Raw genomic sequence first — 15,768 nt, forward strand, 5'->3', positions numbered from 1 at the left:
TTATTATTGTTATTATTATCATTGTTATTGTCTTTGGGGAGGCCGATATGTAGATGGGAAGATAATATTAAAATGGATTTGAGGGAGGTGGGATATGATGATAGAGACTGGATTGATCTTGCTCAGGATAGGGACCAATGGCGGGCTTATGTGAGGGCGGCAATGAACGTCCGGGTTCCTTAAAAGCCAGTAAGTAAGTATTATCATTATTATTATTGTTATTATTATTATCATTATTATTAATATTATTATTATTATTTTCATTATTATCATTATTATTATTATTATTATCGTTATTATTATTAACAGTAATCTCACTAGAGGTTTTGATTTATCTAGAGAAAATCAAAACTCGAGTGGGATTTAATTGACTATTACACGATTAGAAGAAAGTATATAAAGATTAGAAGTAACGAAGTACTCCAGTACAATAAAATATAAATTGAATTACGAAAATACAACTGTCTTCAAATGTATTATTGTACCATCTCAACATTACAAATATTACTCTAGATACATGCTAGATGGCAGTGGTGTGTTATGATTATGTGATGTTATCAGGTGTGCCAACTATGGAATCTTCATTGAACTCTGTAGACGGTTACTAGTCAAGAAAGCTTTGTTGATTCAGTTTCATTTTTATTAAAATAGTTGCATTCCAGTTCAATTATCCCGATCCCAGTAATCAACGTCACTTGACAGATGATTTTCAATAAATCTTAGTATTAAACAATCTCTGATACGTGACTATCCATAATATCATATAGCAGAAGCTATAACATAACCTAAATAATATAAACAAGTGTTAGAAAAGTTTTAATTAGGGATGATGAAATAAACAAGAAAAGTTTTAATTAACTATGATGAAATAAAAAATAAACATGAATAATTTTAAAAGAAACAATTTATTATTAAAAATACATTTTTCAAATTTGAATGTTTTAGTGGTTGGTGGTTCAGTTGATGTTATATTGGACGTGTGCGTAAAAGAAGTGAACTCGTTGATGTACATGGTGTATCCCTCAACTTATTCAGGATTTCCGAATGGTGCTCTTCATATATGACCAGTGATCTTTATTAATTCTTGTTCTTGAATGCCAATGCGAGTCATATTTGAAAGTGCTGTGCATCGACTGGAATGGTTTGTAATTTTCTGTTTTTTAATGTCCAGACCAGTGCGGTTTGAAATGTTGGCAAACAAAGAAACAAATGCTAGGTTAGTGATAAAAATAAACAAATGCTAGGGACGCGATAAAATTAAACAAATGCTAGGGACGCGATAAAATTGTGCGATGAGCAGCCATGATTGGTTGAAAGACGTTCTTTCGTACCGTTTTATTGGTCAAAAGTAGTGTGACGTAGTAAAAGTGTAATAGTCATTATAATTATTATCATTATCATTATTATTAACATTATTATCATGTTTATAACTTGGACTAGGGCCTCAGAGACACATAGTGAAGAAGTGTTCAAGCTTGCAGACTTCCAAGAATAGTATTTTCCGCGCCTTCTATAACACAGTAACACAGACAAAGGCTGGAAAGTTATCAATATTTATCCGCTTTCTCTAAATATCCTTAGTAACTTTGAGAGATACTCACGATTAAAGCTAATTAAATGTATCTACTTTATGTTGAAACTGACTAGATTACAGCCGTCGGCGAATATGCAGAAGGTAACTAACTGTCTCTAACAGCTGCTAAGCTATTTTCAGAAGAGCCTTTATAAAACGAATATCTCTATGATAAACATTTACACAAACTGGATGTCGAATGTAGTGCACTAACACTCCTGCGAGATTCAGTTGGAATCCAATTATCTGTTAAAAACAGTTGTGAATCGGGAACGATGTGCAGAATTTAAAACTCAGCTACCGTCTCGTGCAAGCCTTTGCTTACGTTACCGCAGCAGGCAGCCAACCACACAAAAATAAATTGCTCTCGTTCCAAACGTGATAATTGCTTGTTGCCCCACGAACCCCTTCTGCTATTTGAGCAAATTAAAGGGGAATGCAAGGCAATTATTACACGACTGTTCAGTTCGAATGCAAGAGACCCGGGCTCTCACTTGTGGACGTGCATATTCTGTCTGAGGGATATTACAAGAAGCGTCTCCATACTAATTGTTAGCAAGTGGGCTTACATTATAGTCACCAGAAATACTGTAAAGTAACCCTTTAAATACAGACAGAAACTACACTGACAATTAATAGTACATTATGCAACGAGCCTATAATGATAGTAATTAAGAAGCGAGTATGGATGTTTATGAAACGAGCGCAAGCGAGTTTCATAATTTTCATACCAGCTTCTTAATTACCATTATAGGCGAGTTTCATACGACTTTTTATGCTCGACCATATTTCTAACTTGAAATTATTCAGATACATTTTATTTGTATCTGACAAGATCGGAAGTGACCTTGTTCTAGGTCGTGAATTGTGACATGTGCGCAGACGCGAAAGTATTGATTTTTTCCGAGGAACAATAATGTCATTGACGTTGATGTAATCCCTTAAACTTGATATAACCTTGATTATTGAATTCGACATTGAAAAACGAGATGACAAATTGAATTTATTTGAATATTATTTACACTTAACGCTAATTGTTATAGTAACAGAACATAACCTTCTGCGACAGTATTGGATTTCCAGCCTCCTTGACTTTTCGCTAATTCTCTTTCGATTGCATATCCGAGAATAATCGATACTTGCGGTTTTATAACGGTACAAAGCTGACTTGTCATTGACTGAACACCTGTAAGCTGAGTTGTCATTGGCTGAACACCTGTGTTTTAATGAGTAGGTGTACTTTAATGACATGCATTAAAGGTCTGCTACCAGGTGTATAATTAGTCTACTACATTTCGGCATGGTCGAGCATAAAAGTATATATACTTCTTGATTACATAACTTTTAACACTGTATCACTTCGGAATATGTATGATAAGAACTTTCTTGTGTTAAATTTTAACGTACCTTGTTAACATGTTTCGACTTATTTTCGGTCATCTTCGGAACTGGTCGTTGTTGGTCTTAGCGCCTCTTGTTTCCTGTGAGGGTGCGTTCGTAGTGTAGAGTCAAAAAATGTATGTGTTTTGAAATTGATCTGTGTGTTGAGAATATCGTTGGGGTGTGTTTTCGTGTGTCTGTATATTTCATATTGTTCTAGTGTGTTTAATTTCTGGCTTTTTGGTTGGATGTGCAGTATTTCCATGACTGTGTTGATGTCTCTGTAGGTGTGGTTGGCATTTGTGATGTGTTCTGCATATGTGGAGGTGTTTTATAATTTTGTTATGGCTGTGATGTGTTCTTTGTAACGTGTTTGAAACGATCTGCCTGTCTGTCCTATGTAGAAGTTGTTGCAGGTGTTACATTTGAGTTTGTATACGCCTGTGTGGTTGTATTTGTTTGTTTGTGTGTTGAGATGTTTTTGTAGAGTGTTATTTGTTCTGTATGCGATGTTATAATTTAATTTCTTGAATGAGGTTGCAATTTTATGTGTGTTTTTGTTTTCGTATGTTAGTGTGATGTATTTTTTGTGTTCTTGTGTTTGTGTTGTATTCTTTTTAAGCTTATTAACAAGGTACGTTAAAATTTAACACAAGAAAGTTCTTATCATACATATTCTGAAGTGATACAGTGTTAAAAGTTGTGTAATCAAAATGTATAAAAATATATATAAGCCTATATATTATTTATTCCCCATCTTCTTCTCCTTTATTCATTCATAGCCTTTTGTCCAAGGGCAGGTCTTTCACTGCAAACCCAGCATTCTCTAATCTGTCCTATTTTGTACCTTCCTCTTAGTCTCCACATATTATTGATATAGTTTAATGTCATCTATCATCTGATATATTCTTCTCCGTTCACCATTCCTTCCAGTGCATCCTTCAATAGGCAGTTTCTTCTCAGCCAGTAACCCAATCAATTCATTTTCCTCTTTCTTATCAATTTCAGCATCATTCTTTCTTCACTCACTCTTTCCAACACAGCTTCATTTCTTTTTCTGTCTCTCCATTTCACACACTCCATTCTTCTCCATATGCACGTTTATAAAGCTTCTATTCGCTTCTCTTCACTTCGTCGTAATGTCCATGTTTGTGCCCCCATACAATGCCACACTCCACACAATGCACTTTACTAGTCTCTTCCTTACTTCTTTTTCCAGTGGTCCGCAGAAGATGCTCCCTTTTCTATTAAAAGCTTCCTTGGACATTGCTATCCTCCTTTTGACTTCCTGGCAGCAGCTCATGTTACTGCTTATAGTACACCCCAAGTATTTGAAGCTGTCCACTTGCTCTACTGCATAATTTAGAATTCGCAAGTTTACCATCTTTATTTTTCTTCCTATGACCATGGTCTTCGTCTTGTTTGCATTTATCTTCATCCCATACTGCTCACAGCTGTCATCTAGCTCCTGTAACATATCCCTTAGTATCGTCTCTTCTTCTGTTAACGCCATATCATCAGCAAATCCCATACACTTTATTTTTCTTCCCGAAGTATTAGCCTAGGTATCTTGATTTGCAGTCAAATCACTTCATAGGATATCAATAAAGGCTTATTCACAATGAAAATTAATCATAACGTAAGCGTTAACTTAAGAACATAAACGTTACGGTAAAATCAAGAAGTCATACCATCATTCACGATGTGAACATAAACATAACAGCAAACATACTTGGTAACCATGGAAACATAACAATGACGCCATTTCCTCATATTCTGTCGTATACTTCAGCGCTCCACGATTGTGTTCTGTTTGCAAATCACGTAAGCATAAGCATGAAAGTTTGGAGTTTGCAAACTTCCATGTTAACGTCTTACGGTAATGTTTATGCCAATGCTTATGTGAATCATTGTGAATGATCCCATTTGGTAGCCTGGGCGCAAACTTCTGTGTTTATGTTACGGTTATGTTTAATTTTCATTGTGAATGGGCCTTTAGTCCTCAATCCGTCTTTTCAATAGTCTTCCTACAGTTTTATGACCTCTTAATAATTCTTTTTTGTCGGATTCGAACCCACGACATCATAGAACGAAAATTATTACACAGAACAAGTGATAGTATTCTTACAAAATTTGGACATTATTACTTTTGACAATCATAAATTTCAAATAGGATCCCTAGCATTTGAACCCATAATCTGCGACGATGTAATTCGATACAGGGTTCTTGCATCCCCCCGGTGCACGTGGATACTCGCTGTCTCTATTGTTTTCCTATATCCGATATCCGGAATCCCACTCATTCCTCCTTGTAATCCTGTTACACTGCACAACAGACTCTCTACAGCTGGGAAAGCACACGAACGTTTTGGATTGTAAATGACGTTCCTCGAATGAAGGTGAAAATCAGCGAGGTTGAGAATATATTCTTTACGCAACAAATTGGCAGTATTAAGTTTCTACACTATTGTTATTGGTGGTACAGTTATTGCCAGGGTTTTTAATAATGTCTTAGGACAGTGATGTCAAAGCAAGCGCATTTTTCTGACCTTGACGTCGTGCGCGGGCATTAGGCGCTAGGTATGCTAGGAGGAATAAGCAGCCTGTTGGATTAAGAAAACAGTGGTGCACAAACTTCAAACGGAACGTGAAATTTTATGTCGTTATTTTTATATGGCTTCTTTCTGTTTGTTATTTTCTACAGAGTGATTTATATAGAACTGACACATTTCTTTCATTAATTGTTTCAAAACGAATTGTGCTAGCGACAACTTATTATACCTAAAATGTAGAGGAATTTTGGGAGATTATTTACCTCTATAGCAAATGTTGTCCGGCGTTGTCAAATCCGGAGATCTCGGTGGCCACAGGTTCCTGGAAATTATTCGGTCGTCACATAACCGGATAAATGGAACCATGCTTCATCTGTGAACCATGTGATGGACAATATGACAGGATTTTGCACAATGAACGTCTGAAACCAACGACAATAATTCAATCTTTTATCCTTATCTGGTTCCTGTAGCTGATGAACAACCGAAACCCCATATGGCTTTAGGCTCTCTGACACATTGAGTAGGTGTACCCTCTCTCCTGCGACAAACGTCTTAATGGTCTTAATGATTTTTTGGGTGACTGCTCCAGTCGTGCTCTTACGTCAACAACAACCGTGGTAAGCCTAGGTGAACAATGCTTGCCCTTTTCACTCACCATAGATCCAGTTGTTTCCAATTTGTTTACCAATCCCAGTATTGTGTTTCTTTTGGGAGGATTGCGAACACCAAATTCTCTCTGGTATGCCCTTTGAGTAGCTGTAATTGAATTCGTAATCCAGTATTGCTTCACAAGGAAGAGTCATTGATTTAATGTGTACTGCATTTTCACGTTGACACAAAATGTCGAAAACAGCTGCCAACAATGGAATAAATCATAAACATCTGCGCATCTAGTGACAAGGAATCGAAACTCCAGAACATTCTGCTGTTGGTTTCAGACATTCATTGTGCAAAATCCTGCCATATTGTCCATCACATGGTTCACAGATGAAGCATGGTTCCATTTATCCGGTTATGTGACGACCGAATAATTTCCAGGAACCTGTGGCCACCGAGATCTCCGGATTTGACAACGCCGGACAACATTTGCTATAGAGGTAAATAATCTCCCAAAATTCCTCTACATTTTAGGTATAATAAGTTGTCGCTAGCACAATTCGTTTTGAAACAATTAGTGAAAGAAATGTGTCAGTTCTATATAAATCACTCTGTATATTGTCTGTAAAACAAAAGTACTAACACCTATTTCTTAGCCTAATATTGCAGTTGTGTTTTAAACGTTAATAACATAATAAAGAGTAAAGAAGGAATATTCACACAAATTCCACAATAACTACAACTATACTGTACTAAGTGAATTAAACACATCATTAATAAAGAAAGTGTTGGGAGACACTGAATATGACATGATAAGTTGAAATTGATATTGATGGTATCTTTAGCCTTATAAAATTAATCAAAATAATATTATAGTACAAAGCAAAGTTGTCTAGGTATATGTTTTAACTGTAACTAATATTACTTAATAAAACTCTTATCGCATTATGCTTTTAGGTGATATTGGTGCGCAACTTTCTGTTATCAGAATATTAAATTATCTCGAAATCTGCTGAAGCTATAGAGCTGACGTTTTACCAACACATAGGCACATATCTTTTGTTTGTGATGTAAGAGTATTTGCTTTGTTAATTCATTTCCTTACAAACATTTTCCACGCGAATATTTTCAAACATTTTAATACACTTTCTCAGTAATACGTATTTACGATATATTGGATTTACGAAAACGTTGTTTTAGTACCTGTAAGGCTACTAAACAAACATATCTGAAAATTTTACTTCCCTGTAAAAAAAAAGTTGAGAAAATATTCCTTTTGAATAAAAAAGCAAACTTGTGAAAAATGAACATTAAAATTAAAACTTACATTCTTATAATGCACTTATACTTCTGAGGCAAATCTAAAAATTACCATGGATGCAGTTTTAATAAGTTCTCTTCCCTTTATCTATTGAATCAGTGCTGGCCATCCTGAATATAGCTCGACCAAGCGGCATATACCACCTCTTTCGTCTGTCTCTTTCCTTTCCGCTGTAAAGCGCTCAGGCTCTCCTGGGCTCTAAAGCGCGCTTGCTCCTATGGGCATCAGTTGACATCACTGTCTTAGGACGTCGGATTCTTAAATAAGGGACATGAAACTTTATTATGAATGACTTGTTTCAAAGGAAGACGAGTCCAGAAATCTCGTAACTTATATTTTAATATGGGCCTACAAAAAAGTCTCTCCTTGATTATGATGGCTCCAGAATATTTACCGGCTAGCTTTTCTTCAGCCCATCAAATTTCCTCCTTTGCTGACGTTATATTTTACTGAATTTGTAATGAGATCAAACTAACTTTTGAATCCTATCTGATTTTATGCTTTAAAAGGTTGTTTTCACGTGAAATTTTTTTGTTGATATTTCAATTGATCACACCTGTGGAGTAACGGTTAGCGCGTCTAACGGCGAAACCACGTGGCCCGGGTTCGAATCCCGGTCGGGGCAAGTTACTTGCTTGAGGTTTTTCCGGGGTTTTCTCTCAATGAAATATGAGCAAATGCTGGGTGACTATCGGTGTTGGACACCGGACTCTTTTCACCGGCATTATCACCTTCATCAGCGAATGAGATTGAATCGAAATGAATGGAAAAGGGGAATCTGAAGATGTCGATGGACGTTCTAAAACCATCAATACATATAACTTGTGATCAACATAGTGCAGGGCCTTTACAAGTTGCTAGTTCAATTAGCTGGTCACCGATTGATTGTGAGTTAGAACAGTGATGTCAAAGCAAGCGCATTTTTCTGACCCTGACGTCGTCAGCGGGCATCAAGCGCTAAGTATGGAAAGAGGAAGGGTTGTGTATATGAATAAACAACCTGTTGGATTAAGAAAACAGTGGTGCACAAACTTCAAACGGAACGTGAAATTTTATGTCGTTATTTTTATATGGCTTCTTTCTGTTTGATATTATCTATATTGTCTGTAAAACAAAAGTACTAACACTGATTTCTTAATATTGCACTTGTGTTTTAAATCTTAATAACATAATAAAGAGTTAAGAAGGAATATTCACTTAAATTCCATAGTAGTATAATATTATACTGTATTAAGTGGATGAAACACATCATTCATAAAGAAAGTGATATTCCAAAGAAAGAGATTGAGTATGACATGATAAGTTGGAATTTATATTGATGGTATCTTTAGCCTTACAAAAGTAATCAATAAACTAATCAAAACAATATTACAGTACAAAGCAAAGTTACCTAGGTACTGTATCTGTTTTAAGTGTAACTAATATTACATAACAAAACTCTTATCGCATTATGCTTTTAAGGTGATATTGGTGAGCAACTTCCTATCATCAGATTATTAAATTATTTTCTCGAAATCTGCTGAAGCTATAGAGCTGACATTTTTACAACACATGGGCACGTATCTTTTGCTTATGATGTAACAGTAGTTGCTTTGTTAATTCATTTCCTTACAAACAATTTCCATGCGAATATTTTCAAAATTTTCAATACACTATCTTCAGTAATACGTATATACGGTATATTAGATTTTACGAAAACATTCTGTAAGGCTACTAAATAAATAGGCCTATACCTGAAAATTTCACTTTTCTATAAAAAATAGTTGAGAAAATATATATTTTGAATAAAAAAATCAAACTTGTGAAAAATGAGCATTAAAATTAAAACTTACATTCTTATAATGCACTTATACTTCTCAGGCAAATCTAAAAATTAACATGGATACAGTTTTAATAAGTTCTCTTCCCTTTATCTATTGAATCAGTGCTGGCCATCCCTGAATATAGCTCGACCAAGCGGCATATACCACCTCTTTCGTCTGTCTCTTTCCTTTCCGCTGTAAAGCGCTCAGGCTCTCCTGAGCTCTAAAGAGCGCGCTTGCTCCTGTGGGCATCGATTGACATGACTGAGTTAGAAGATGAAGGTGGCTACACCGTGGCAGACTGTGTGCTATAGATGTGTATCTCATTAAGAGGGATGAAAGCAGTAATAGTGGTAGAACTGTGTAAAGGAGCAGTTGCGGAAAATGAGAAATGCAAAACTAGAACTTTGCCGTTCAATTGTTCAATTAAGAAATAGGCTTGTCAAGTGGTTTGCGAATAACATCGGAGGTCTGGCAGTTGTCTTGGAAACCGCGACTGTGTTTTATTAGCTTCGACTTCTCAAACTTTGATCTAATCTGCATATTAGCCGAAATCTTGTGAGATAAATTCCTGTAAGCTGCCAAAAGAACAATTTCAATTAAATATTTTTATTATTTTCCATTAAAATTTATCGTAGTTCTGAAATTAGAAGGAAATTGCATTTTCTTTAAGTTAAAACGTTATCAGAACTTTATTCTTTATACAAACTTAGGAGGGGTGGTTACAGAAACTGATCTATTGATTTTGCCATTAAAGATCGTATAAAAAGTTTTATCTGGAACAATTACGAAGTTACGGTTTAGCCAAGCCGATGACATTCTGAGTCCCTAGGAGAGTGTTTGCAGATAAACGGACTGTTTGTTCGCTTTGTTTCTCTTCTTTGTTTTTCTTCCGTAACACGTTGCTATCGCCATTGCTGAATGATTGTAATGCACATCCACTCGGTGTGGGGAAAAGTCGACGCTAAAGGCTGGTTCACAATAAACCGGAAACGAGAATCTGAACGAAAACGAAAATCGTAAAATTGTTAAAATGTGTACATTTAAATGTGAGCATTCACAATTAACGAAAAGCTTGCCGGAGCCCGGGATCGGGAACGGAGAGTTGGCCAAGTTTCAACTTCGACGTTCACGTTTCCGATCACAGCCCACTAGATTCATTCTATTGCCATCTAAAAGCTATTTTGTCGTCGTATATTTTGTAGCAAGAAGACCGTGACATAACCTATTCATTATTTTGTTCTGTGCTATGCATCATGGAGCAAGTTTTATTTGATGAGATTCTAATATTGAGTGTTGAGGAAAATCCTCACGTTTACGATAAGCGGCGTGCCTCGTATAAAGATGAGAAAATGAAGGAGAATACGTGGCTTTCAATAGCTGCATCTTTGAACACCGATCGGAAGCGAATCATATTTTATTACTGTACATATTCATGCTTCAATTCAATAACTACTGTTGTGTTCATTTTTGTTCTATTACAAATGTTTCTTCTCTAATTATTTTACGTTATGGTAGACTTAAAATAGATTGTGATAATAAAGATGCATGGGCATATTTATAGTACCGTTGAAATTTTGAAGTTGGTTAACCTGTGTTTATGTTGGTTGCCTTGTACTCATGAGAGAACGCCGTTGGTCAATTATACACAAATAACATCAGAATGCGTAATATCGACTTTACATATCGTTATCGACATGCATATCGATATATGCATAGTCGTCTACGTTCTCGGTTTATTGCGAATCAAAAATTTTCATATTCACGTCCTCTGCTTCTCGTTTTCACTCTGGTTCTCGTTCCCGGTTTATTGTGAACCAGCCTTAATGCTTCCAAACTAGAGTATTGTGCCAGAAACTTGTTAAAGTTAACGTGGACAGCATTGCTCTGAGAATACAAGCAAGGCAAGGATGATGGGACCACGACAAAGGAATCACCTTCAGTCAAACGACTAGAGCTTCGTCTCTTGATGTCTGAAATCTGGATTCAAATCCAGGAGATTGCAAATGAAATTTGCGGTATGAAAAAGACGATGCCTGGTGTAATTTTCAACGTAGCAGATCCATTTTTACTTGCAGAATTTTATAACTTTTCCAGCAGTCATTATGCCTAGTCTCTCAATGTAACATAGATTAAAACTCCCATGATGCACCATGGGAAATATTAATAATTATGATGATGACAGTGATGATGATGTAAAATCCATAATTCCCGTAACTATGGCTCTGAACCCTTCAGTTGCTTGAAATCAGATTTCCATAGGTTTGATTCTCATTATGATCATTTTAATTTATTTTTGTGCACAGTAAGGAAACTTTGGCGATGGTTATCTAATGCACTATAAGCTAGAAATTAATTTGTAAATTTCAAACGTAGCCTACTTTTTAGATTCATTACATTGGTACACTTTTTTCAAAAACTTTTTTCACTTAGAGTTATGATATTTTCAGGGTATGTTACTACATAAAATTATGATGGTCTCAATGGTGTAGTTATTTTCTAATATGTAAAATAATGTCTGATTTGTGTTCATTTTTCTAGACTACTAGTGGCTTGTGCAGCAAATGCTGCTAAGTTCATTAGAAGTTCAAATTAAAATTTTTTAAATTTATTTCCAATGAAAAATACCAGACATTTTGGAAGTTATTTGCTTTCATAATAATGAAACATAGGCCTACACCTCTGAATGGTTTTCTTCATGCTAAATACTTTTTATTTAACCTATACATCTTCAGTTCTTGAGTTCCAATGCGAAAACGCAAGTAACAATGTCAGAACGATCAGTCGGTTTTACATCTGGGAGTGAAGCAATATCTATTTCAGGTTATTGTGGATTGTAGGTTAGTTATGAAAATATCCTCTCCTCTCCTCTCTCCCCTCTTCCCTCTCACCACTGCTCTCGTGCCCTCATGCCCCTCTGCCCTCGTGCCCTCGTGTCCTCGTGCCCTCGTGCCCTCATGCCCTCGTGCCCTCATGCCCTCGTGCCCTCATGCCCTCATGCCCTCGTGCCCTCATGCCCTCGTGCTCTCATGCCCTCGTGCCCTCATGCCCTCGTGCCCTCATGCCCTCGTGCCCTCATGCCCTCGTGCCCTCATGCCCTCGTGTCCTCGTGCCCTCGTGCCCTCGAGCCCTCATGCCCTCGTGCTCTCATGCCCTCGTGCCCTCATGCCCTCGTGCCCTCATGCCCTCGTGCCCTCATGCCCTCGTGTCCTCGTGCCCTCGTGCCCTCATGCCCTCATGCCCTCGTGTCCTCATGCCCTCGTGCCCTCATGCCCTCATGCCCTCGTGCCCTCATGCCCTCGTGCTCTCATGCCCTCGTGCCCTCATGCCCTCGTGCCCTCGTGCCCTCATGCCCTCGTGCCCTCATGCCCTCGTGCCCTCATGCCCTCGTGCCCTCATGCTCTCGTGCCCTCTGCGCTCTCTTCTCTTCTCTTCTTTTCTCTTCTCCTTTCCTTTCCTTTTCTTCCTCTTTTCTTGTTTTTTTGCCTTCTTTCTCCATTCGCTTCCTTTCTACGTGATTCTCAATCTCTCCTACTGTATCTTAGATCCTTGTCATTGTCACAAGTTTCATATTCAATCTCTACATTGCCTTCAGCGTCATCATCATCTGAACTTTCATCTATGATCTGCAGAGTAGTGTCGATCACCACGTAAGTTTTCATCCAGTGTTACTTTGTTAGATAAAACACACTTAAGGGAATAAATAAACTGCACTAACAAAAAATTTTCTATTAATACTATTGATACGTAAATCTGACGTACACTTCCAAATAATTATATCTCATAATAAGTTGGCCAAGCGTGTAAGTTGCAACCTGCTGTCACGACTACTATAGTCAGCAACTGAAAGACGGAGGCATAGCTAGAAGAAGGAGGTGCTCTCTTGGCGGGAAAAGTAGTGAGGATCAATTGTTTATCCATTATACGTCAAAATTACGCACGACAGAAGTTTTAAACAATGGCATTACTTCGTTGTGAGCAAGAAGAAAACAACTGTTTGATCACAGTATAGAGATATGTTCTCTATACTGTGGTTTGATTTCCACATATCCTACAAGTTTAATACAAGTAGTGTTAAGTTCATAACAATAACCTTAGTATCTCGTTATCATTATATTACTTCTCTTCAAATAATTATCTACAGTCAGATGGAAAGAAGTTTATGAGATTATACGTTCTCGTGCATAAAATCGAAACTTCACGTTGATGTCGATGTTATAGGCATTCCTAATTTTTAGTCTCAACAAAGCTGACGCAACATCCGTCGATCGACCACACTGTTACGTAAGTTTTATAGTTTTAAGTTTTATATATATATATATATATATATATATATATATATATATATATATATATATAGCCGTTACTCAGTATATTATAGAGATGAAGATCTAATATAAAAATCTTCTTTCTCTGCGTCTACTTACTTAAGGCCCCAAAAGATTTTACTTTCATATCATCAGTATACCATTATGTGTTGCATTAACTATAATAATATTTCATTTGTAATGGTAATAATGTCACCAAACATTTCTTAAGTTTTGTAGTTCTTAATATCGAATACACAGCTGTACTAGGAAAATTACAGACCAGAGAATCAGACCTGTAAATTATTTTTATGAAGATCGACATATTGGCATTATGATGTGAAAGAATCTGACCCATCTGAACTCTAAGTATGTCAGCAATCCTGTAGGTCATGGGCCTTCGTGTAATAGTCTATTGTTTATTGTAGTGTGTGTTTTGTTTTATTCTGAAATGCAATTAATTGCTTGTCAAAACTGACGAAAGATGGATTTTGGAAAATAGGAGAATGTTGTAGGAAAATTGACATTTCACTGAAAACTACTATTTTTCTGAAAAACTTTGGGTTCCAAGCTTCAAATTGAGGGGTCATTTATTAAAATCTGTTCAGCCGTTTTTCCGTAATTTTCATTGCTAGTTCAAATTATATATATAGACTTTTTTGATAAAAATAAACTTGAGACCTAGTACGAAAATGATTGACATATTAAATTGATATTATGTGGTTTTACTTTGCTGTCCTCGGATAAAAGTGGTTGAAATTTCATTACCATTAAAACTATAAAACATGAAAAAAATACATTAATGTTGTAATAATAATCTAAAAAAAAATCTTTAGAATTTAAACATTTATTTTCACTTTACAATGCAGTAGATAACAGGGATTCTAGATTTATTCAGCAGCCAAAGGTTTCCTTCTTCTGCATTAAATATTTCCAAAAGTTACGATCATTAGGACCAAACATATGGCAATATGATTTCACACAATTTTTTCGCATACCGTAACATCTTCCCTTACGAAGAGTCCGTGGCAGTGCGGCATTTAAGCCAGGGTGTGTTGTCTGTGCAGGCGGAGAACGAGGGGCTGGTCATGGTGAGCTTCTACGCCGACTTCCTGACGTGCTCCACCACGGCGCGCATGGAGGACGTCATGCGTGAGTAACACACTTTTCTATCTCTACCTTGAGCTTCTGTTTTTACGCGATCGTTTGTGTTCCTGCAGCAAATGAATATAGTACAGCTGAACTTGGTTATAGCGACTTCGTTTTGTGCGACACCTTGCCTATAACGTCAAATATTCTGTGGTCCCAACTAATTCCCAATAAGCTTTCCTACCTTGCTTAATACTACAATAGTACATTATGCAACGAGCCTATAATGAAGGTAATTAAGAAGTGAGTATGGATATTTATGAAACGAGCGCAAGCGAGTTTCATACGACTTTTTATGCTCGACCATATTCCTAACTTGATATTATTAATTTTTTAGCAATGTCCCATATGTTGTGAGATGTGCGCAGACGCGAAAGTATTCATTTTTTCCGAGGAACAGATGTCCACATTGACCTTGCTAGGCCATAAGAACCTACAGAGATAACATTGAAATTAAATTAGACATTGAAAAACGAGATGACAAATTGAATTTATTTGAATATTATTTACAATTAACGCTAATTATTATAGTAACAGAACATAACCTTCTGCGACAGTATTGCATTTCCAGCCTCCGTGACTTTTCGCTAATTCTCTTTCGATTGCATATCCGAGAATAATCGATACTGGCGGTTTTATAACGGTAGAAAGCTGACCTGTCATTGGCTGAACAGTTGTAACCTGAGTCGTCATTGGCTGAAAGACCTGAACTTTAATGAATAGGTGTACTTTAATGACATGCATTAAAGGTCTGCTACCAGGTGTGTAATTACTACATTTCGGCATGGTCGAGCATAAACGTATATTATGCGTATACCTCGCATATAACGTCATTTTCAACGTCAGTTTGGAATAAGATTGTCTAAGAACCAAAGTATTTTAAGAAATATTTTGTTGAAATCTGGCGAATTATGTATGTCCCCTTCTGGCATAGACTTCTGAGATGGAGGCAGATTTCCTTTAACCCGCCCGAATTCATGCCGTATTAACGGCACTTGCGTACGATCAGTTTCGGCCAGGTAGTTTTCACTAAGTGCACGCATTTTAGCGGAGTATGGCCACTAAAAGAAAAGTTTTAATGTTG

The 15,768-nt window shown here is 36.6% G+C and overlaps 1 protein-coding gene across 1 annotated transcript in view; it reads left to right on the plus strand.

Annotated features, from left to right (window-relative positions):
• Window positions 1-15,768, plus strand: part of LOC138713919 (dipeptidase 1-like) — a 1,227,883-nt gene that overhangs the window by 1,136,642 nt on the left and 75,473 nt on the right. Inside the window, exon 11 of the mRNA XM_069846458.1 lies at window positions 14,603-14,687. Within this exon, the coding sequence (XP_069702559.1) occupies window positions 14,603-14,687 (85 nt within the window). The remainder of the gene's footprint in view (window positions 1-14,602; window positions 14,688-15,768) is intronic.

The sequence above is a fragment of the Periplaneta americana genome, chromosome 14 (genome assembly GCF_040183065.1).
Source record: "Periplaneta americana isolate PAMFEO1 chromosome 14, P.americana_PAMFEO1_priV1, whole genome shotgun sequence".
In the NCBI taxonomy this organism is placed as follows: domain Eukaryota; kingdom Metazoa; phylum Arthropoda; class Insecta; order Blattodea; family Blattidae; genus Periplaneta; species Periplaneta americana.